This window comes from Dendrobium catenatum, unplaced genomic scaffold, assembly GCF_001605985.2.
Source record: "Dendrobium catenatum unplaced genomic scaffold, ASM160598v2 fragScaff_scaffold_807, whole genome shotgun sequence".
NCBI classification, from domain to species: Eukaryota; Viridiplantae; Streptophyta; class Magnoliopsida; order Asparagales; family Orchidaceae; genus Dendrobium; species Dendrobium catenatum.
In genome coordinates, this window is record NW_021319269.1 from 538458 (window position 1) to 563084 (window position 24627).

The window sequence follows — 24627 nt, forward strand, 5'->3', positions numbered from 1 at the left end:
AATTGCAAAAAAATCAGTAAAGAGTACTTAGCCCTATAAATTATCAACATCGGCATTCAAAATAGTTCAGTAATTCAAAACAATTGAATTGAAGTCCCGATGTTGCCACCCATAAAAGTAAGGGAGAAGCGTGCCACTAAATTTAACATGCAACTATCATATGAAGTGATTAATTCTGAATCATCCACCAACAGTACCACTTGTTTCAACAATCATGGAAACCTTAAACGTATAATGATTGTTGATTCTCTATTAATACCATAGAATGCAAGAGTCTTCTGATTCTGATCATCAAGTACCTATCTGGCATACGAGAGCCTCAAATTCTTGCTTTTAACATCAATCATGCTTGCAATCTTACTGATGATAATGGCAATGGTATCGCTAGCTTCAGCTGTGATACTTATGATCTTTCCAGTTAGAAGTTTGGGAAATATCTGTATTTGAGCTTGCAGATGTAAAATAGATTGGTGCTTTATTTTGTAGAATGATAAGGTAAAGCTATCCTGAAGTTCAACTTCATTATGAAAAACTTTCATCTGACTAGCAGAAATTCCTCTTAAACTCTCAACAATGACCTTAACATCACTAATGGTATATCCCCGCATCCTCGGTTAGACGAAAAATGAGATCAACCGCGTCCACGATTGGAAAACAGAGCAGTAGGTGCATCAGTAGAAGAGGCAGTGGAAAAGGAGAGATCTCGAATGGCATCAGTTGATTGATGAACCTCCTCACTGCGAAGAAGAGAATAAAGATCGTCCAAGCTGATGGGTTGAAGGGAGCTCCGGATAGTTGTCTTGAACGACTGGTATGACGGCGGTAAGCCATTGATGATATAATGTAGAACATCTTCATTGTCAATGGTCCCTCCAGCCGCTCGAATGCTGTCGACGAGGCTTTTGATAGAAGCTAGATAGTCCGTCATGGACTTGTTCTGCATTGATAGAGAATGTAGCTCGTTTTTGAGCTGTATGACTCGGGAGAGATTCGTAGAGTAGAATCGTTGTTCTAAGGTTCGCCAAATAGAGGCTGAAGTGTCTAGGTTGAGAATGTAAGGTAAGATGGACTGGGAAATAGTAGAAAACAGAGCCATGGAAAGATTTTGGTCGATGAGCGACCATGAAGATAACTGGGGGTTGAGAGTGAGCTGTCCATTAGCGGTAAGAAGATGTTTTGGTGGGCAGAGAATATTCCCGTCTAGGTAGCCGGAGAAGTGATTTGTGGAAAATAGCTTGTAGATGGCCGTCCGCCAGGTGGGGTAATTTTCGAGTAATAGATGAACGTTGATCACGTTCTTGATGTTTGCAAGAAGAAATTTGAGGGTGGGAGGAATAACTACATCAATGGAGGTGGTCGTGACGTCGGACGTCAATCCCGCAGGAGGTGGTGTGTTCGGTGTGGATGCCGACAAGTCTCCCATCGTCAATCTCACACGAGGATGAGCCGTTAGGCAAGCGGCTCTGATACCATGAAGATACAGGATATTCGACGACAGAACAGAGGAAGACGAAGGTGAACAGTAAATCTCATGATTCTCATTTATTAGCTTCTGTGAAATACAATTGATTATATAGCTAAAGTTGCATATATGTAAATGACTGTATTAACCCTGTTAGTTATACTAAGCTATCGGATGTCAGAACGTCGTGGGGACATTTCCTCTATGCGGAGCGTGGAGAAGCTGGTAGTGGGGGAAGCTGTCTCAACAGATTTCTTTTGCTTCAAGGGAGAGGGAAACTAGTGATTTTAAAATTCGTCTAATCGAGCTCAATTTCTGATTGAAAAAATGAATACTGAGCCATCTGAAAACATTATTATATCCTCGAATAAGTAAGATAATGATCGAAATTGCTTGAATCAGTTAAAATGGTTTGTGAAAAGCCATATAATAGTAGGATGAACAAGCCCAAAATAACTAAATTGACTCAATTATCACAAATAGTTTCCTATAATAGTAGGATGAACAAGCCGTAAGCACTATCATTTGGGGTCGGGCCCGAAACCGGCCTCCCATATCGAAGACTTATTTCTCTCTCCTTATCCCTCGCGAGCCCAATTTGTGTTTTTGTCACTGATAATTAAAAATCAATAGTTTCCTTAATTTAACACTAGCTTTTTTATATATAGATGGAAAAAAAATTATATCAGAATATTGTGATACATAACGAATTAAGATGGGCTTCAAAGTTTTTGAAATTGTGTAAGGATTAGTGCAGTTTAAGATATCATATAAAACATTAGTCTTTGTGCAAACCAAGTGCTTTAAAATCAATCCTGACACCTTTTACATTCGAATATCTCGACACAAATTTTTTTCATTTATCTTCGATGTTCTAAAAAAAAGTTTGGATTTCTCCAAAGTCATTAATGCATTTAGCTTAACATTATTAAAAGTCATTTGTCCTAAATGTTTAATTTAAGATGACAAATAATTTATAACAATTCAAATGCATTGCTTCTTTAGTTCCAAAATTGTCTTTTAGGCTTAATTCTAAATTTGAGTCATTACAATAAAAAAATGCTCCTAATTAACTCAAGTGAGTATAAATGCATTTGAATTTTTGTATCAATTTAATCAAAAATTTGGATTTTAATTATACAATTTATTTTTTCAAGATTTAACTCGAAGACAATTAAATTCCGACCAAAGAACTCTAACAAAATTTTTCCAAAGTCTTTCAATGATATTGCCGAAGCCAGAAGAAAATTCCACCGCCAAGCTTGCCATCAGTATCAACCTTGTCACAATAAACAACAAATTTGACAAAGAAAACTTGCTATAAGCAATTATGAGGCATAAACAAGATCCCTATAACCAAAAAAATTCTTAAACGGCTTTTTTCAATTTGTTCATGCTAAATAGACAAAAAACAATCATAAAACCAAAGTGAAAAACTAATGAAAGAATGTTATCTAGCATAATCTTTATGAATAACATACATTGAGTTGAGTTATGGAACTTTTAATGAAGAACCCTATCATTCTAGTATGTTCTAGAAACTCCCCTTCATAAATTTTAATGAACTCAAAGAATGTGTCACAATTTTTTTTCATACCTCTTTCATTATCTAGGAATTCAATTTGACGGTGAACCCATGTTTTTCTTTTATTACCTAGAATTTTTTCATCTATGATCACTTACACACTAGTAACTCGAATCCATTAATTCAATAAAATTTAGGAACATATTTCTTATTTCTTATCTATTATTAGTTCAAACAAGCAACCAAATACTAAAAGTATTAGAGGATATACAAATTCTACACCTATAATCTATATCCTACTTTTATGACAAGATTCATATTGAATTGTATTGAGTTCATTTTTGCTAGCAAATCTATATGACTACTCCCACGCAAATGAAAATTATGGTGTAAGGCCCACACTAAGATGATGACTTAATCCAAATAAATATTGATCACTCATTCTAACTTAAAAACTTAGAGCTTTTTTTTTTTTTTTTGAAAGATGCAACTTGCATTTAAAGAAAAACAAAGCAATTACAAACTAGATAAGATGCCTAATGGCAATCCTTTCTATACTTATGAAAGAAAGCCTTATTAAAGAAAAATTAAGAACAAGAAGTATATTTGAAAGATATGAAATTTCATAAGTAACATAAGACCCTCTACTCCTCATTTTAAACCAATTCGGGTGGAGGGGATACCAAGAATTAATCAACTGAAAAGGTTGATTAGTATCCCAGAATTCCCGATTAAGTCAAAAATAAGGAATAGAATGATTCTTAAAATTCCAAATTCTATCCCCATCTTTCAAATACAAATTTGTGCTTAATTTAAATCTAAAAAAGCAATAACCATAATCATAAATACATGAAAAAACCATAAAGTAAAAACAATTATCTTCATGCTTTGATGACTACCATTTGATCACTTTCACCATTTTCGTCCTAGCCATGCCTTGACTTTCAATCCACAAATCCTCAAGCTTTTTTCCACTTTCTTTGATACAAAACGTCCTCATCCTTCAATTTTAAATAAGTGAAAGATGGTTAAGTGAGACCATCATTTTCATCAAGCAATCCCATCTTTCTTCCTCTAAGAATGCCTTTGATAGGCCCAAAATCTTTGGTTAACTTTTTTTTGTTCTGAATAGATTTAGATGGTAACATAAATTTACCATCTTCTATCTCGGAAGCCTTATCAGTATTTCCAATAGGCTCAGATTTAGAGATAACATCTTGCGGTTTCTCAGGGCTATCTTCAACAATAACTTCAACAAGAACATCTTCACATTTGTTATAATTGTCAGCTTGTATATAGCCGAAAACTGAAAGCTCAACCTTCTAAAAACTACCATCAATTCCTTCATCCAAAAAACAGTCTATTCCAGGCTTCTGAGCAACATTTTCTGCTGAATCCACATCAGCAACTTATAAAACTTGTGATATATGAGTCACATTTTCAAACCCAGCCTCCTCAATATTTGCATCAACCTGATCTAAACCCTGCTTTCCCAAGACAGGTTTATCTGATACAAACCCTTCCCTGGTATCCCCATTCTCATAGTCATGAGATAACACAACAAACTTATTAGCCTTTTCATGAGCTACAGGCCTCTGAAATTTATTCTTAACCTTGTTTATCCTTTTCTTCTTAAAGTTCACATGTATTCAAGGGCCATATTCTTTGGAATAAGAACTATCCATTACTTGTTTACTCAAATCTTTATTCCCATTATTCAATACTTCCTTATGCAATTTATTTTGATCTCCTTTTAGAGCATCCGTACAAATTTCACTCTTATGGCCAATCGTACCGCAATTGAAGCACAACGTTGAGATCTTCTCGTACTCAACTCTTTGGAAAAATTTTCCATAAAAGCCATCGATCCAAACTCCAATAGTTAATTTGGATTCAAGATTAATTCGAACACAGGCTCTTGCAAATTCTCGCCTCCCCCATTTAAGCATTTTTCCGTCCAAGAACAATGGAATTCTTATTTTCGAAACAATCTTCGTCACATTCACCTCATTCCAGCAATGCAGTGGCAGATGAGGCAACCAGACCCCAATTGGTGAGGATAAACCTTTTAATGAGGATGGTGAAATTTGAGGTGTCCATTTATCCATCCCAATTATATGTTCACCCACAAACCATGATCCTCTACTTAGTACTTCTTCCATTATTTGAGTAGATTAGAAAGAACACAAAATCCAATCTAAGCCCAATGATGTGACATGAAAAGTACCAAATCTATTCCATTGTCTTCTCAATTCAATGCTACAAATAGAAAATGGTACATATTTCCCAAATACTTTGATTACTAGAGATTTTTGAAGGAGTTTAATATTTTCACATACCTTAGCCATATTCAATTTAACAAAATTAGCTTCACCATCCTCATAAGGATCAGCCTTCACATAATTAACTTTAATATGATCGGTTTTACTCCAATCATTCTCCAATCCAAAGTTGTTACTGTCAGCATTTGGTACAGCTTTCATGCTCTTCTCCATTTGCAATTCTTCTTCAACAGTCTTAGCTTTCTCTACCTCATAATTCAAATTTGTATTTTCCTGATTTTTTGGCTCAATATCAACAACAGAAGAAAATCTGTTTACTTTTAATTTAAACCCAATTGATGAAGACGCCTCTGAATCATTAGAGATTCTCGACATCAAATTCATAACCGGAGAAGAATGAACAGCCAAAACCTCTTTCAAAGAGATTTAATAACTTCCTTTCCCTTACCCATAACCGAAGCTGGCTTGTAAACAGAATCAAAGCATCCTTCATTGATGATTAGAGGACGTTGTTTGCCAGATCCATCCCGAACTGGAAAGCCCCTGCTCTTAGATCCACAATGTTAAAAATCATCAGGATGCCGCACAAAGTTTGGAACGGAGGTATTCCGGTCATCAGCAACTGATGACCGGCGACCCTCTGCCACCATTTATAACAGTCGGGAAATGAGGATCGTATGAATTCAAAAAAAAAAAAATGAAGCTTTCTCTCTCAAAACTTAGAGCTATTAGAGATTCATTCTATTAAAATAAACTACTTATTGATATATCACCTATACTTATATGTAGGAACTTAACAAAGAAATTTTTGAATTTTCTTACATTTTCTATTTCATCCTTAGTAAAGAGAGCATTATAACACATTCAAGCTTTGTTTGGAATAGCTTTTTTATTGCTTCCTAAAGAAGCTTTCAAGTACAATATTTTTTAGCTTAGAAAAATTTTGTACTAAAAGTTGCTTTGGAAAGCACTAAAAAAGTTATTTGCTCAAATGAAGACTCATTCTCCCTTTCACTTTCTTATGTGTAGGATTAGTCTCTGTCTTCAACTTCTAATGATATAGATTTTATTTTGCCCACCTTTTTCTTTTTGTCATATTTCTTATCACTTAAATTGGTAAAATATTTAATAATTATATTTGGAATTAAAACAAAGAAAACTGCAAGTGTATCATAAAAAATGTTAAAATTGTTGTGATTCTTTATAAAAATTTTAATAGTTGAAATTTGTAATTTTTTAAATCATTGGCATTTATAGAAAATAGCAATTGTTTTCAAAGTGCTCTTACTAAATGTTGTTTGTTTCTTCCCCACCTTATTAGTGTGTATTCATATCCTTGATTTCTTTAGTAAAACTATCTAAGGTTTTATTTGGGATGACTTTCTTGCTGCTTCTTAAAGTAGCTTTTTAGTACAAAAATTAATTTTTTTGTACTAAAAATCTACTTTAAGAAGCAGTAAGAATGTAGTCCCAAATGAAGCCTAAATCACTTTATAACAAAAAAAATTCTTTACATAGTAAACTAATAATTCTTTGAATATTTAATTTGCACTAGATTTTTTATCAATAAATTTTATTGAATCATTATTCATGTAACCAAAGATATAAGCTAGCCTAGTATATACTGCCATCTTTGCCGCAGTTGTTAGTAAATGATGATAATGCCTAAGTTTGCTCACCACCCTATAATCATCATGCTTCTATCTTTGTTCTTGTGATTATTGATATGCCATTGAAAATCACCATAATTGAACATGAATCTTCAAGCATATTTGAATGGGAAACATAAAAAAATAAATTAAGGACAAACCCCCTTCCAAACTCTGATTTAAGCAAACTATAGTTCAACTGAGTGTCCTGGCGAGATGAACCCAACAACATAAAAAATGGCCCAAATGAGCCCAAATTAAGAGCCTGAAGAATAATTAGAAATTTTTTAACATTAATTAGATGACTAAATGTTCTCCATAATTTCTTGCTAAAGGTCAAATCAAGCATCTCGATGGAATAAATCAACGGGCCTAAGATCACTTAATTTTAATAACACTATGGCACTTAAAGATTAAATGAATGCTTCAAGATGTAGCGAATCAAGATCCGCCATCTGATGATATTCTCCATATTTTTAGGGCATGCCACTTCCAAAAATCAATAAATATGCCTCCACTTTGTACATTAAAGGGACCCTGCGCTATAGACTCAAGAAATATCTAAGAATTGACTAATCCTAGAGCTTCACCTGAGTACCATTGCTAGCAAACCCTTACTTGACGAACATTTATGAGCTTTCAATACTTGACCATTGCCTCTAGACTTATGCTGGCTAGCATTGTTGAATCCCTCCTTAACTGATAGCATTAGACTTTTGCATATTGAACACCAACGTTTGATCTTTCACCAGTTGGAAATAACCATTAGATATCCTTAACCCAATGACCACCAACAAACTTATGCCTGATGACCACCGCCATCAAATATTCACTAGATAGTCACCATTGGACCTCCACTTGCTGACCATCATCATCGAACATTTCTTGACCAATATCGCCCATCCGACCATTGCCTCCTAACCACCTCATTTATATCTTTTATGGCCAACCATCACGGTCATACCACCGTCTCCAGGCTATAGTATTTTGATAGCCATTCATCGACCATAATATTTAGGTCACCAACTTTCAACTATAGTCCTATAGGATAACCATTACCCCAAAATGGTCCTTCTGATCACTATATTTTATCAACTATAGCCTTTTAGACCACCATTACCCATCAATTATAGATCATACAATTATCTCCTAAATATATTCCTCCAACCTTCGTTGACTTACTACGGTTCTTCCGACCTCCATCGCTCACTAACTACAATACTTGGACCACAATCACCTTACTATGGTCCTTCAAGCCATTGACTATAGTCCTCAGACAGCAATCATCTGACTATAGTTTTTTTAACCTCTATTGTCCGACTATAGTCCTTAGAAGGAACATAGCTTTCCAACTATAGTTGTTAGACCTTCATCACCTACCTACAGTCCTCGGTCTATCATCACCCAACTAAGATCATCCTACAACTATCCCTTGATTACGATCCTTTTGACCTTCATCGATTATGAATTATGATCTTTTAACTACCATCACCTAACTAGGGTTCATCATACATTCATCACTCATAGACCATGGTCCTTGGGTCACCATCATTTGACCATAGTCCTTTTAACCTCTAGCATTGATTGACTATGGTCCTCAGACCATGGTTGCATGACTATAGAACTTTAATCACGATCATCAAACTATAATCCTTTAACCATTGAAGCCAAACTATGGTTTAACCTCCATCACCCATCGACTACAATCCTTAAACCACTTTCACCCTATTATGGTCCTTCTGATCTTTGCTACCCACAGACTATGGTCATTCGACCGCTACCACTTGATTACAGTCCTTCTGACATCCGTTGCCCATTACTTATGGTCCTCATACCATTATCACTTGACCATAGATATTTTAAATGTCATCACCTACCAAATACGATCATTTAATCATCATCTCAAACTATAATCATCTAACAACTATCACATTACTATGGTCCTTTCAATATCCTTCACTTGTTAAGTATAATACTCAGAATACCTTCACTTAACTATGGCCCTTTGACCATCATTGTCTAATTATGGTCCTTCAATCTTCTATAGCTCGTCTACTGAAGTATTTCATCCACCATTTCCTACCTACTATGGTCTTTCGTCCACTATTGACTGGCTATGGTCCAACGACCTACAATCTTTAACCCAATGTGATCTAGATACCCTAATTCCTAGTGGTTTCATCACCAATAATGCTAATACAAGCCATCACCTTTGGATCAATGCACATCATCGACATCAATGCTTAGTACTCCCAACTTTATTTATGTTGGATTCTTGCCAATGGTCTCTTCTAACTTCAACCTCTCAATATGTTCTGAGCATTATAGCAATGTCTTCCATTGACGATGGACAACATTTGTAGTCAATGGAAAGTACTAGTGGGATCATTTCAACTAGGCTAGGCCTATGCTTTTCCTTTTTATGGGCTTTCCATGTAAGAAATCTAATGTATGTTATGATTTTTGTACTCCTCTCTTATTTGTGTAAATGCTTAACCTTCGTGCAAAACTAATATATTAACTCCCTATCTCTCTCAATCGCAAATATTCTAGCATGCAACAATTATCATGGCCCCTAGATTTGGTGTAGTCATCACTTTTTGGCCTTTTATATAGTCATGCCTTTCAATATATCAACTCGTAAATCATTCATAAACATGGTCTTCATGGCTTTCACAATCATGCCCATTAGATCAGCCCATAGGAATATGCTTCATGTTCTCCATCAAGTTAAGTTTTGACTTTTGCCTAATATGACACACCAATTTACACAACTTTCTAGCATTATAATTGGTAGATGTTTGTTGCCTATCCAATGTATTTTAATTATTACAAGCAATCACTCCCTATTATTATTATAATTCAAAATTTAAATATCATGGTGTCACTATTGTACGAATATCCTTTCACCATTCAAAAGGTAAAAAGCTTTTCTATTAAAATTTCTGAATAGTGCAAGTTAATCATTTAAGTTAAGCTCCATAGTACTACGAGATTTTTCATATAAACCTATGTAACCAAAACTTCTAATCATAAGTAATCCTAATTTTCTTACTCCCCTATTTAATAGGACATCATTAACCCAAAAGGAATATACACTTTGCCAAATTATACCCACAATTTCATAGATGAAAAATATGTTTCAAGTTTTTGTATATTTAAGTAGCTAAAAATTATATTGAACGGCTGTGATATTTCTACGCCTCAAGATCGGGATTGTTTCAATGACCAAGAACATCAATTATATGCAACCAATTTATCAGTTGGTTGGGAGTTTTAACTTTCAACAAAAACTTTGTTCAGGACGGCTTTCATATTGCTTCTTTAAAAAGCTTTTTTTGTACAAAAGTTTAAATTTTTTTTACTAGAAAGATGCTTTAAGAAACAGTAAAAAAGTCGTCCGAAACGAAGCCTTAGAGATCTTTAAGTTGAGGCCCAAAAACAGTGCAGGCAATCATCACATCTTATTGTATGTGTAGTTCAACTATTACTAAGAAACAACTAAACAAACTGGCATCAATGCTGCTATCACGATGTCCAACAAAGAAACCCCACTACATTGATCCCAGACTTAATTTCATAAAGCAACTTTCAATTCAAACCATGCCAGCATGTAACACTTCACCTAGTCCTCATTTTGTAAGGAAAGGATCCGATGCTGTCAGGAAAACAGACAAAATACCCACCAAACTACATCTCTTCTTCAATGTGTTCCTATTTGAGCTACTGAGCTCTACATGATTTTTTATTTTTATTTTTATTTTTTTGACTAAAAAAATATGTATTTCAATTCAGTGTATGTTTATATAAATATTTTTTAATTTGTTGATTTGGGGAGAAATTTTCGGGTGAAAAAAAAAATTAGTTCTCTAAAAATCAAGCAATAGTTCTGATACATCACAAAACATCCCCTTGATCAAGCACAGATCTCGAGGCATATTCAAGTTATGAACTTTTGAAATTAAATGCGGGAGCATTATCCGAACTCCAATCTAAGCAACCTTATAATCGAATTGAACGTCTCAGTGAGACGAACCCATTGACAATAAAATCGATCTAATCTGAGCCCAAATGGGCCCGAATCAATTAACTGAGGCATATTTGGAAGCTTCAAATATGCTTCAAATCATAAATTAAATGATCAAATGATCTAAAAATATGGTATGCTAATAGTCAAATTGAGCAACTCAACGAGACGAATCCAACAAGTCAAATATTGCTTAATTATATAATTATTAAGGCACTTAAATATTGCATCAACACTACGATTGAGAGAATCGATATAGGCGGTCTGATGTAGCCCTCCAAATTTATCATCGATATTCTCTATATTTACATAGCATATCTCTCTCAAAAATTTATAAATAGACTCCAACTTCCAACATGAAAAGGTGGAGGTCCTTTGGGGCTTGGACCTTTGTAAGCTTGAAACTTGGGCTAGAAATCAAGAGAGCTATAAGGCCTGAAGAATCATGAAGGTCCACCTCGACACCGCCGTCAGCTAAGCCTCGCCACCCGGCCACTGTCAGTGAACGTTGGCCCAATCTTTGGCATCGGACCTCAATCCATCCACCACCATCGGGTATACCTTTGAACGCCATCAACGACTACGATCCTTCTTTTCACTGTCTCCCACCAACTACAGTCTCTATAACCTCCTTTGTTTGCCGACTATGATGCCTCTGACCTCTATCGCATGTTGACTATGATCTCGTCGACCTTTGTAGCCAGGTGACTACGGTTCCTATGACTCCTTCTCCTGTCAACTGCGATCTCTCCTACCTAGTTAGCACGACGACTATGATGCCTCTGACCTCGATCGCTTTCCAACTATGGTCCCTCCGACCTCCATCGCATGCAAACTATGGTCCTTCTGACATCTGTCACCCGTCGACTATGGCCCCTTTTATCTATGTCTCCTGCCGAATACATTCCCTCTTACTACTTCCCTCTACACTCAACTATGGTCCCTTAGACAACTTTTTCCCATCGACTAAGGTCCCTTTGACCATCGTCGCCCACCGAATATGGTACCTCCGACCTATGTCTCCCGTCAATTATAGTTCTTCCGATCTCTATGGTTTGTCGACAATAGTCCCTCCAACCTCATTGACCCATTGACTATGGTCCCTTTGACTTCCATCGCCTAATGACTACAGTCCCAATGATATTTGTTTCACATTGACTATGCCCTCCGACCACTATCACCCGTAACTATGGTCACTTCGGCAATCATAACACGCAGACTATGGCCTCTCTCACTACAGGAAAGTGCTTTGTTACCAGCAGGCAAAATTCTCCTATAATAATATAAATCCACCAAAAATATGTGCTTTCTGGCATGTTTTTGATGCAAAATGATTTGATGATAATTCAGGGGTCAAAAAATCTAAACATGAAAAAATTTTTTGTTGAAAAATGTTCTGGCGGTTATTCCAGCAAAAAAATGGGGAAAAAATAGCATTTTTTGCATCTAATTCTCACGTATAATCCGTCGACCTTTCCAGCAAAACTATATGCCTGTAATACTGGTGTATAATCCACCGTATAAATCCGCCGACCAATCTCCAATGATTTTTACCATCGTAATATCCATCGGAAAGGCCGGCACAACACTTCTGCCGGAAAGATCGTCATATCATATTACCGGCAGGTGCTCTGGCCAAAATTTTGCCCGAAACCTATAAATGTCTAGTGAGAACATCCATAACAAACACAAAAAAGATTACAAAGATGAGAAGGCACGGCGACGAATGGTGAAAGTTCGACGGTGAAATTCGGTGAGGTCTCACATTTGCGATAGCTCTCAGATGCGACTTAAGGGAAGAAGAAAGAAATAAGAAGCAACGAGCATAGACAATCTACAACAGTGAACAGTGCAAGTCAGTGGCAAAATTTGACAAGGTTCTCATATTCACGGCAGCTCTCAGATGCTCTCGGATGCGACCTAACTAGGGGAATAAGAAGGACATTAGAAGAAACACCGTGGCCGGGTCAAAATAGGGCCATTTTTGTCAAAAAATTTGGTGGAGTATCCGTCGATTACCTTACCGGCAGTTAATGTGTTAGTAAATAGTTGTTGAGTTTAAGTAAGCAGGTGTAACATTTGTCGGTAACTCCGCTAGTAATAACTAGCGTAAATTCCACCGTTAACTTTTTAAATTATGGCAAAAATCTAACATAAATTTTGTCAGTTATTCAAAGGCGGATATTCCATCAAAAACTTTTTTTGGTAAAATACCAATTAATTTCTTCGCCGGATTGGGCGCCACATTTTTTGGCGTATATCTCTCCGCTAGAAAATCTAATGGTAATGATTGATTTTCCTATTGTGTCTAATCACCATTTCTCACCGACTAAGGTTTCTCCAACTTCTATCGCCTGCATACTTTAGTCCCTTTGACCTCTATTTCTTTTCAACTATGATCCTTCTAACCACCATCGCCCACCGACTATGGTCCCACTGACCACCCTCGCCTGCCAACTATAACACCTCTGATCTCTATCACCCATTGACTAAAGTCTCTCAAAACTCTGTCGAATACTACAGTTCCTCCGACCTTGGTCGCCCACCAACTATGGTCTCTCCAATGGCCATTTCTCTTCAACAAACATCGCCCGACAACTACAGTCCCTCCAATTATTATTGTCCGCCAAATATGGCCTCTCCGACCTCCATCGCTGGCTAACTAATGTTCCTCTGACCACCGTCTCCCACCTACTATGGTCCCTTTGACCTTTGTCGCGTGCTGACTATAGTCCCTGCTGCCTATCACAGGATGACTAAGATCCCTCTGACCACCAACACCCTATGACCACCATATCTAGTCGACTATGGTCCCTCTGACCATTTCTGCCCAAAGACTATGGCCCCTCCGACCACCTTCGCATGCCTGCTATGGCCCCTCTAACCCCCATCTCCTGTTGACTACAGTACCTCCATCATATATCACTTGTTAATTATAGTCCATCCGACCTCCATGGCCCACCTACTATGATCCCTCTAACTTCTATTGCCCGCCAACCATGGTCTCTCTAACCTCTATCTCCCATCTAATGTGGTCCCTCGTACCTCTATCACATATCAACTATGGTCCCTCCAAATACTATTACTTATTTAATATAGTCCCTTTGACCACCATTATCCATCGACTACGATCTCTCTGACCTCTGTCATTTACCGACTAAGGTCCCTTTGACCTCCATCAACCTTCGGATAAGATTTCTTTGACCTCTATCACTTGTCGACTTTGATCTTTCTGACCATTATCGCCATAAAATAGTCCTTTGACCTTTGTCGCCCATCAATTATGGTCTCTCTGACCTCTATTACTGAATTACAATCCCTACGACTTTTATCTCCCACCAATTATAATCCCTTTGACCTCTTACCCATTGACTACTTTCCTAGTGACCTCCATCATGCACTTAGACATTTGGCACCCTTTAACCTATTGCATCCACCAACCTCCATCATTGTCGACTATGATCATTTTAACCTAGGTCACCCAACAATAATTCTTTGACCTCCGTCGCCCGCTTATTATGGTCTCTTTGACCTTTGTCGCCCGACAACAATCCCTATAACTAGCATTGCCCAACTATGACCTTTCTTAACTAGATTACTTACTAACTATAAATATAATCCTACAAACCAAATAAACAGACCTACACTCTCTTAAGAATAACTCTTATAGCATTGGGTTGTTCCATCCCTAACCAAATAAAGTGCTTTGTATGAGATATATTTGCTTCACTGAGCCAACGACTTCCCTTAAGAAAAGGTATAATTTGTAATTAATAAAAGATACTAATAAATTTATTCAAATTGGCCAAGGACCCATGGGTAATTCCCATTTTAGAGGTTTACACATAAATTTTCCTATGTCTCTTATGAGAATTGTAGTCTTTTCAGCCTCTCTAAGTGTCGGTAGATTACCGTCATATGTTCATACTCTCCAAGTGTTGGCAGAGAACCATCGGCTGTTCACACTCTCCAAGTGTAGGCAGAGAACCTTTGTCCTTTTACATCCTCCAAGTGTTGGTAGAGTACCAGATCTTATCCGAAGATCTTCTCACGTACAATCTGGAAAGACAAGAGGAAGAGTGATAACCATAATTATAAGGAGATTCTTATCATTGAGTAAACTTGTGAATCCTCCACACTCCACTTGCAAGAAATATCTCTCAAACACTCTCTCACACTCGCTCCTTAAATTGCCATTGAAAAATCACGTAGACAAGACTTTGTCAAATCAATTTTAGTGGACCTTTTATACAAAAGACATAAAAAATCATCTAGAAAATTGAAGTTTTCAATTTTGAACATACACAATCTTATAGTACGATCATTTGTTCGTACATACGAATAGTTCAAATGCTATTGTGTATGAACATGTTATGAATCGGTACAAAATTATTTCGTACACGATCATCATCTGGTACAATCTAAGTTTGTCTGGGAGAACAAAAAAAATTCAAAGTTTGTCTTTACAAAACTTTAGGACGAATTGAGCGATAACGGACCCAAGACATTCGTCCCTATACGAAGGCGGGGTCGTCCCGTATGATCCAAACTTGAGAATGGACCCGAAATGTTCGTCCCTGTTCGAATATGGGATTAGCCCATACAATCAAGACTTAGAAAATAAATTTTGTGCTTTAATGAACCCGAGATATTCGTCCCTATACAAAGGTGTGATCGTCCCTTACGAACAATTCTTGTAAATGAACCCGAGATATTCGTCCCTGTACAAAGGTTCGATCGTCCCGTATGAACAATTCTTGTGAATGAACCCGAGATGTTCGTCCTTGTACGAAACTAGGATCGTCTCGTACGAACCATACTTAGAAAAATAATTTCATTTTTGTCCGTTCCATTGCTCGTTAGGGAAAATAATTGATCAAATCGTCCCGTACGAAAGTGTTATCATACAGTATGATCAGTTTAAAAATATGAATTTTAAAATTTTCCCCCGGTGTGTGTGTTTGTGTGTTCAGTTACTCAATTACAATCACACACTATCAAACTCAATGATATAAAAAATACAGACTTTAATCACAATAAACTATAAAATGATCTTGATTTGAAGTCTTCAATAATCTGGAGTATGATTTCCATGAAATATTAGTACACACAAGAGCAAAATAATTCTTTCAAAATATGTTAGGAGAAATAATAATCAAATCAATAATATTTGAAATCATAAAAAATATACAAGCTGCAAGAATATCAAACATGCAAAACTAAGTAGCAATTATCTCAACAAATGTGTTATTTTATAACTTTTCAAGCACCAAAAAAACGTTTTTATGAATATTATACTAAAATTTAACTAAATTAAATAATTTTATTAATATTATATTATTATATTATTATAAAATATCATAAGTCATTAAAGTTATTAAAGCATTTTTGTTTTCTTCCTAAAATCAGCTAACAGAGAACCATAAAGAGAAGTAAGAGACAAATAAGGGGAGAGAGAAAAAAGAAATTAAGAATTTTGAGGCTGTAGAGTAATTTTCGCTAGTCCAACTTGTTTGGAGATTTGTTCGTCTCTATATAAGGAAGCATAATCCTATTTTTTTATTTCAATTGTTTTGTATTTATTACAATTTTTTTAGTTAAGTTTGTAATTTTGTTACTGAAGAATGATAATTTTGTAGTGACAAGATTTTTACCATGTAGTTTTTTATATATTATAGATATTATGATTATAATTATTTTGAATATTTATTTGATATTTGTGTCTAGTGATTTTGAAAAAGTAATTTTTTTTATCAATTTAAAAAATTAACATTTAGAAATAGTGCTTTAGTTCAATTAATGCTTCAAAATATTATTTTACATAATCTATGATAATTTAATTAATTTTTTAAAAATATGAACTTTTGCTCAGTATGGTTTTCTATTAGCAACCATTATGATATTTTAGTACTTTTAGAATTAATTCTAATTTTGTTTTGTTTTGTACAATGCATTGAAATGAATATGTAAAAGTGATTAAGTAATAGCAGGTCGATATTACTATTATAGTTCTATGATAATAAGGTGTGTATCTGTGGAAAAAATAAGTAAATATTAGTTAACTTGTTGGTTGGAGATTAATTGACTTGTACATAATGGATAATGGGCTGACAGACTTTCCTTTAAATACAATGCTTAGGTGTTATCCTCTATTATTATGCAATAATTGAAAGTTATAAGGAGTTATTACTTAATCGATGGGCAAAGAGTGACAACTCTATTTACTGAGCGAAAGGTTACCAATTACTGATTACTAATAAATACCATGATAGCTAAAAACTTCTTGTTTAGTGCGCTACTTAAATACATATTATTGAGATATTATTCATATTATTATATAAATTTATTATTACTACATGAATTTATTAGTATTATTTTATTTTATTACTCCTACCGCTAAGTTATTATTGTTACCAGTTTGTATACTTATATTATTTGATATTACTGATTCACTATAATAATAATGAGCATGTCATATATTGAGCACATGATATATTGAGCCTCTAATTAAGATATTAATTAGATAATCATATAGAATAATTTGATGGCATATGTATATCATTATAGGATTTTAATGCATTGATATGATTTTAACTATCTTTACTGATGCTTTGATTTTCCAACTTTATATAATTTATTTACTTATTAATAGTATTGATAAGATGACTATTTTATCAATTTGACACCCATATTAATTTTTTTATTTCTTATTTGTACTATTTTACTAGCTTTTATATCATATTATTTTACTATTTATATAATATATTGCTACTACATGTGAGCTTTATTATTTCTACACTTATTCATGGTCATGTGATTGCAATTGCTATAATTTTATTGCTAACATACATATTGCTCATTTATCGTGCTTTAAGTTCAGTTGTAGGTTTTGGTGATTTGTTAGACTCTTGAGCTCATTATATATGATTAAAAGATTTCAGGGTAGAGCAAGGGAGCATGAGTGTTCTATTTCTTTTTTGATTTAGCTATTATTTTATGCACATGGCATGTTAGATATGTTATGATTTTATAAATCATCAGTAGTTTATACATTATTTTTTAGAAAGGAATATAGATGAATATATTAATATTTTGATCGATAATTTTATTTTTGCTAGTATTTATATAGATAAAAGAAATTAGTTGGCTCTGATTATTTAAATTTAAAGATAGAAATAATTCATCCAAATTATATTCTGTGGCATACAACTGATATGACATATAATAGATAAAACTGATGATAAATTTGGCATATGACTGATATGATAGATTAACTTGTGATATGATAGGATTGATTGATATGATTGATAAACAATTGGATTGTATAGGAACCTATGTATATAATGAGGAAATTATTGATATGTTTATGATAATATTATATATGAATGACATAATATACATAATATTGTTCCTATTGACTTCTACATGTTCTTACATATATATAATTATTATTTCTAATTGATACATTTACTTTAGTTGTAGATATTGGTTACTTATTGGGTTATATGCTCATAATGTGATATATATATATATATATATATATATATATTGAAGTTATGTTGAGCTGTAGGCTATAGTTTCCATTCAACATATATCGGCCTTTCTTTTGTAGAATTGATGTACTTGTACTAATGGACAGTCATTAGATGCATATCATGACTATTGTACATATTATTTTGGGAGTTCTGATCAAGATATAAATATTAGACTATAAATATAATCACAATTTTTGTTGTACGAATGTTTCTTGGTTGCAATTATTTAACTTCGATTGTCGATTGAAAATATACAAAAAGATGTAATTCTTCCAATTTTGATTCTAGGGCTTGACAACTGTCTCTCCTATCTCCGTCATCTGACTATGGTCCCACTGACCTTCGACGCTCGAATACGATTCCTTCAACTCCATTGCTAGACTATGGTTCGTCTAGCAATTATTGCGCAACTCTATATGTTCGACAACTATCACCCAATTTACGGTTTGTCGAACCACCGTCACATGAATATGATCCCTCCACTCCATCGCCTAATTACAGTCCCTACGACCAAATTAACAATAATCACTTAAAAAGAACTCTCTTGCCATGGGATTCTTCCAATTCCATTGATGTAATGTGTTTTTTCTAATGTATATTTGGTACATTGTGTCAAAACTTTCCTCTGAGAAAGAACATCATTTATAATCAATGACAATGTCGTGCGCTTCCCCAATGCGCTCTGCTAGGGTTAGGGATTCAGGGGCGATTTCTATCGTGCTGCTCTCTGACTGCGTTTAGTATCTCAGGGAAACATTTTTTCCTTTCTTTTATGGTTTCTTCTCTAGATGGTAGGTAATCGTCTTTTTATGGTGGTTTTCTTGATGACAAATCCTCGTCTAAGTCGTTTCTTGAGGTGCTTTCCGTTAAGGTTTCCCCTTTCCCTGAACTAAAAATTTCTACTCATCGTGGGCTTCCTTCATTATGGATTTCTGAGGCCGAAATCTTACTGCTTGTTGTTCTATTTGATTTTGCATTAGTAGGGATGTTTCCGACCAACCGGTCGTCCCTTGAGGCTATTCAAAAAAAAAAATTAATCTGAAACTCAACGGTGATTTCTCTATTATGGTTCTGAATTTGAAGAATGTTTTGATCAAATTAGGGAATGACTTGAATTATTATCGTGTCTTTGCTCATCGTTCTTATTTCGTGAATAATTTTTACGTGTGTTTGATTAAGTGGTCGCCTGCTTTTAACGTGGATGTTGAATCTCCTATAATCCCTATTTGGTTGGCTTTCCTGAATTTGAGACCTCTTCTTTTTAGATTGAGAATTCTTCAGGGCCTCGGCTCTATCTTCAATCGCCCCCTTAAAATTGATCATGAAACCTTCTCTAGCTCTCATCCCTAGGTCTCTCATGTTTTGGTGGAATTGGATGTCTCTAAGCAGTATCCTGACAAGATTTGGATTGGTCCGAATAATTTGGGGTATGTTTAGTCGGTTACTTTGGAGGATTTTCCTTTGTATTGCTTGCATTGTAAAACCTTAGGTCATTCAAAATTAGAATGTTGTATCTTACATCCGCATTTATCTTAATCCCATTTGCATAGGGACATTCCTTTTGCTCCTGTGCCGGAGTTAGGGAATAATACAATTATTAATCCGAGTCCTAATCTAGCTGCTCTATCTCCTGTTTCTTTACCATCTGCGAATTCGAATGTGATTATTTCTTCCACTATTGTGCCATCTATGAATGTGAGAAATTTATCCAATGTTGTGGGTGTGTTAGATTGTGAACCTGTTTTGATTCCTCCTGAGGAGGTGGTTGTGTCTCAGGGAGATTTGTTTATGTCTCCTTAGGTGGATCCTGATGTTGTCAGGGTTGAATTTGTTGTCCTGGAATCCCATTTTTGTGATAGTGATGCTGGTGGTGGTTTTAATTCTAAAATTACTTTGTCTCGTGTGGGTACTGTGTCTGCTCCGTGTGTTTTGGCTGAGGCTATTGCACCCACTGTGGTTGTTGAGCATTCTGGTTCCTCGGTCTCCTGTTGTGCCGTCTGAAGAATGCTTTCCTTCACCCTCTCCTATTAGGGTTGCATCTGGTGGTGGTGTGGCCATTAATCAGGTGGTTAATCCGGTGCAAGTGGATTTATCTTCTAACAATAACTTTGAGGGTAATGGTAATGTTGTTAATATACCTATTTATGTCTTGTCTAATGCTGAAATACAAGGTAATGTGGCTCAATCCTTTAAAAAGTTGGTTTTGTTTCAAAATGGTTGGCTTTATTTAGACGTTGCTCTTTCTTCTCCTTCTAGCGGGGAAGAAGGGGATTGTCTTGACTTTGAGAAAGGCGGTTTTCATGGTCGTGATCGGGGTAAATTTAAATGCAGAGGTAGGAAGTAATTGGGCTATTTTTTGGTCAATTGCTTTTGTGGTTTTGGTGTTGATTGGACTATAATGAGATGGCCCCTGCTTCCCCTCTTTGGCTTGGCTGATTGGCAACCTGGATGCCTAGTTTGTTGCTTGGTGGTCGATTTTCTCACCTATGGATGGCTCATGCTAGCCTCCTGGCCGGTGCTGGGGGCCTCCACCCTAAGTCCCCTCTTTTGACTTTGTCCATTTGGTGTTTTTATTTTTCTTGTTAAACCTGTACCCTGTGTTTTTTAGTGGCTTTGACTTGTTCTACCTAGGGCTGTTGGTTTGTACCTGTCGCTGATGTACTCTTCTTTCCCCTTTATTTGACTAATTTTTTTAAAAAAATAAAATAAAATTATAATCAATGACAAATACTAGTAGAATCATTTTAACTAGGATTAGCTCTATAATTTTTCCCCTTTCAAAATTTTCCACATAAAATTTATGCTTTTATCTCTCTTTTTTTTTTTGTTGGATCTTCCAATAGAGCTAAGAACCTTAAACTCTCTATTTCTGTATTGCCGCCAATATTCTAGAACTTAATAAATTTTATTAAGAAGATAGGAATCTAAGAAATTGGTGCACACACAACTCCCCTTGGCCTATTGGTTTAGAAATCTAAGAAATTGGGGCAAAAAATAAATTTTAATTAGCCAACCTTTTCCGTATAGGAAGAAGAGAAGAAAAGAATGAGAGAAATAAACCATCAATTAAAACTAAAAGATAGCCATAAGAATGTAGCGAAGATAGACTAACTTCGAAAGTTCTCATTTCTTCACTTTTAAATAATCATTAACATAAAAGTGAATGATTATTTGTCCATATCAATGTGGTGGTCCTTCTCTTTCCTACTAGATTTTAGAAAAGAAAATAAATATTATTATTAATTTTATATTTAAATTTATAATTTTTTTATAAAAAGTTCGCTTTCTAAATTAACAAAAAAAATATATCATTTGTTTAAGACTGTAAAGGGATTTAACGATCGCCGAATAAGAATAAAATTGTCAATAAATGATGTGATCGAACAATCTAAACACAACTTGATTAAAAAAATCTATGTTCAGATTGACTAAACTATTGCTTAAGTGAAGTTTGAGTTTGAAATCTTAATTAAAGTAGTTTTGGGGCCAGGTTTTGCATGATTTGAAAATCTAAATTTACTCGAAATTAACATGATTGCATTCGATTTCAGTTAAATGGATTGTATTTGGGTTAAGCATATCATATTGAATAAAAAAAATCATATCGGATTCAGATTGAGTCGAATTCGTATCGAATATTTTGACTCATATGATAAACGGTCAAGTTAAGATCCAATTTATTCAAGTAAAACAACATCAGATCAAATACGAATCCGAACCGCTAAACCAAATTGACACCCCTAAATATGAATAAACAAAAAGGACTTATAAGTTTTAAGCTAACTCAAATACGCATTGTCAAGTCTAAACAATGAAGAGACCAACATATGAATGGTAATATATTCATCCAATTGTTCAATTGAAAATGTTTTAATTTTTTTTTTATAAAATTTATTAAATAGGTAGGGGAAGGAAAAACATAGATCTAATATGGATCTAGGAGGCCGGTGAGGTCGAGGACGAGAGAGGAGCAATTCATGTCGGAGTCCGGACATTGAGGTTCCCCATCGGGTTTTCACTTGAAAGTTAGGAGTTTCAAAAGAGGTCTAATTTAGGAAGAAGAATATTGATGGCTAGTAGCTCTTATGCTATTGTAGTAGTTTTAATCAATGTTACAATTAAAAATTTTAAATCTTAATGGATGTAAGACTATTACAAAAGGTTTTTGTAGCAAACTCAATCATGGCGGTTTTATAGTTACAGTTATTTTTTAGTGGCGATTAAAATCATCACAAATGTTTAAAATAAACACTGCAAAAGCTTCTTTTTTTCCCGTAGTATCAACTTCTACTAACAATTAAAATAACCAAAAATAAAAATATCGTAACAATTATAACTACTGTAAAACTTGTTAATAGTTTTTTTTTTAGAGAAAATTCAAACGAGCATCAACTACTATTTTCAAGTTATATAAACTAAGACTTAAGGTCCATACGGGATGATTGTAGTATTTCATATAAGTGGTTGTAAAATTATTATGGAGAAAATAACTTCATTGAAATCTATTGTAAAAAGAAGCTTCCTAGAACAAAAATTTATTGAAAGCGATGAAAAGGCACTGGCCAAATGAAAATTTTAGTTGCAGTATAAAAAACAAAAACAATAAGAAAGCTGCCCCAAACGAAATGTTAGGCTTTGTTTGTGACAGCTTTCTTTACTGTTTCTTAAAGCAACTTTTTTAGACAAAATTTTTAATTTTTTTACTAAAAAGTTGCTTTAATAAGCACTACAAAAGCCATCCCAAATGAAGCCTTAAAATTTTTTATCATTGTTTTTTTGCTACTTTAAAAGAATTGCACTAGAGAATTATTTAAAAAGCAGTAAAAGAAATTATCCCAAAAGAAATCTAAATCAACTATGAACTCATATGGCATACCACGCAGTTTATCTTGTTATGTTGGTTGATAGCTTTGACTATGAACTAAGAAATATTAAATTTTAAGTTTACGTATGTGATACACGTGTGTGAATTTGACTTAATTTAAAAAATAAAAAATAAAATAAAAGAAAAAGTCATATGATATACCAATAACCAAGGCCAACAGGCCACGTCTCAAAGCTCACATGATAGGCGTGGGATAGCTCAAAAGTTAAAATTGTCATTTTACAGATTATTAGGAATCTCAACAAAGAAGCTATCGGTTATATGTCAAAACCAGAAGTCGCATTTTATTAGTCGTGCAAGTAAATCAGAATTTCTTGTATGAACATGTCATCACAAAAAAAATAAAATTCTCTTTTGATACCTTTTCAATCTCAAGAAAATTTTCCAATTTTGCAGGAAACTAAATGATTGGCTATATTATTTTCTCTTTCAATCAATCAGATGTTTATCTTCTTTTTTTAATAATATTCTAAAATAATTTATATTAGAATGAGCTTAAATCACTACTAGAAAAGTTTGGAATTCACTACTGTTCGTAGTATTCAATTTTGCTGCAATGTGCATGAAATTATCATGGAAATCAAAATTAAGGTTTCGTTTGGGACGACTTTCTTACTATTTCTTAAAATAACATTTTAGTACAAAAATTTAAGAAGTAAGAAAGTCATCCCAAACGAAGTGTAAGTGTTGTCGAAGCTATTCTTTCCTGCATTGAGGTTTCGTTTGGGACAGCTTTTTTCCTGCTTCGTAAAATTGTTTTCTAGTACAAAATTAAAATTTTGTACTATAAAGCAGTTTTAAGAAGCGAGAAAAAAGACGTCCCAAACGAAGTCTTAATCTACATAATTAGTATTAGAATTTTGCTTGAATGTCTTAGAATTTATGTTGAGAATAGTGCATATAAATTACATCATGAACTGTATTAATCTCAGGATAAATTTAGAATCATTCAAGCTCCTTCTGATGCAAATTACGCCACTATATCTTTAGACAAATGTATAATTTTCATTTTTTTATTTATTTATTTGAAATCAAAAGCTAGTTTTATGAAAAAAAAAAAAAACTGTTAAATTTTATCTTTTAATTTAAATAATCAATATGAAACATGTAAAGTGCATGGATGAGATTGATAGAATTTGTCGGACACAATCGACAAGCTAAAGCAAGTAGCAGTTAACGTTTGGTGGGCCCTTAGAAAGTTCCAATCATCTCTTTGCCAATTTTGAGAAACCAAATTTGACTTTAAACTATTGGATTTCAGA

General features: G+C 34.4%; 2 protein-coding genes across 2 annotated transcripts; both read right to left on the minus strand.

Moving 5' to 3' along the window:
• Positions 1-299: 299 nt before the first annotated feature.
• On the minus strand, positions 300-608 carry LOC110104137 (polyubiquitin 8-like). Its single transcript, XM_020833114.1, has one exon. The coding sequence runs from the start codon at positions 606-608 to the stop codon at positions 300-302; it is 309 nt and encodes a 102-aa protein (XP_020688773.1).
• A 23-nt stretch (positions 609-631) lies between these two features.
• On the minus strand, positions 632-1423 carry LOC110104136. Its single transcript, XM_020833113.1, has one exon. It carries the CDS (start codon positions 1421-1423, stop codon positions 632-634), a length of 792 nt encoding a protein of 263 aa, XP_020688772.1.
• Positions 1424-24627: the final 23204 nt, after the last annotated feature.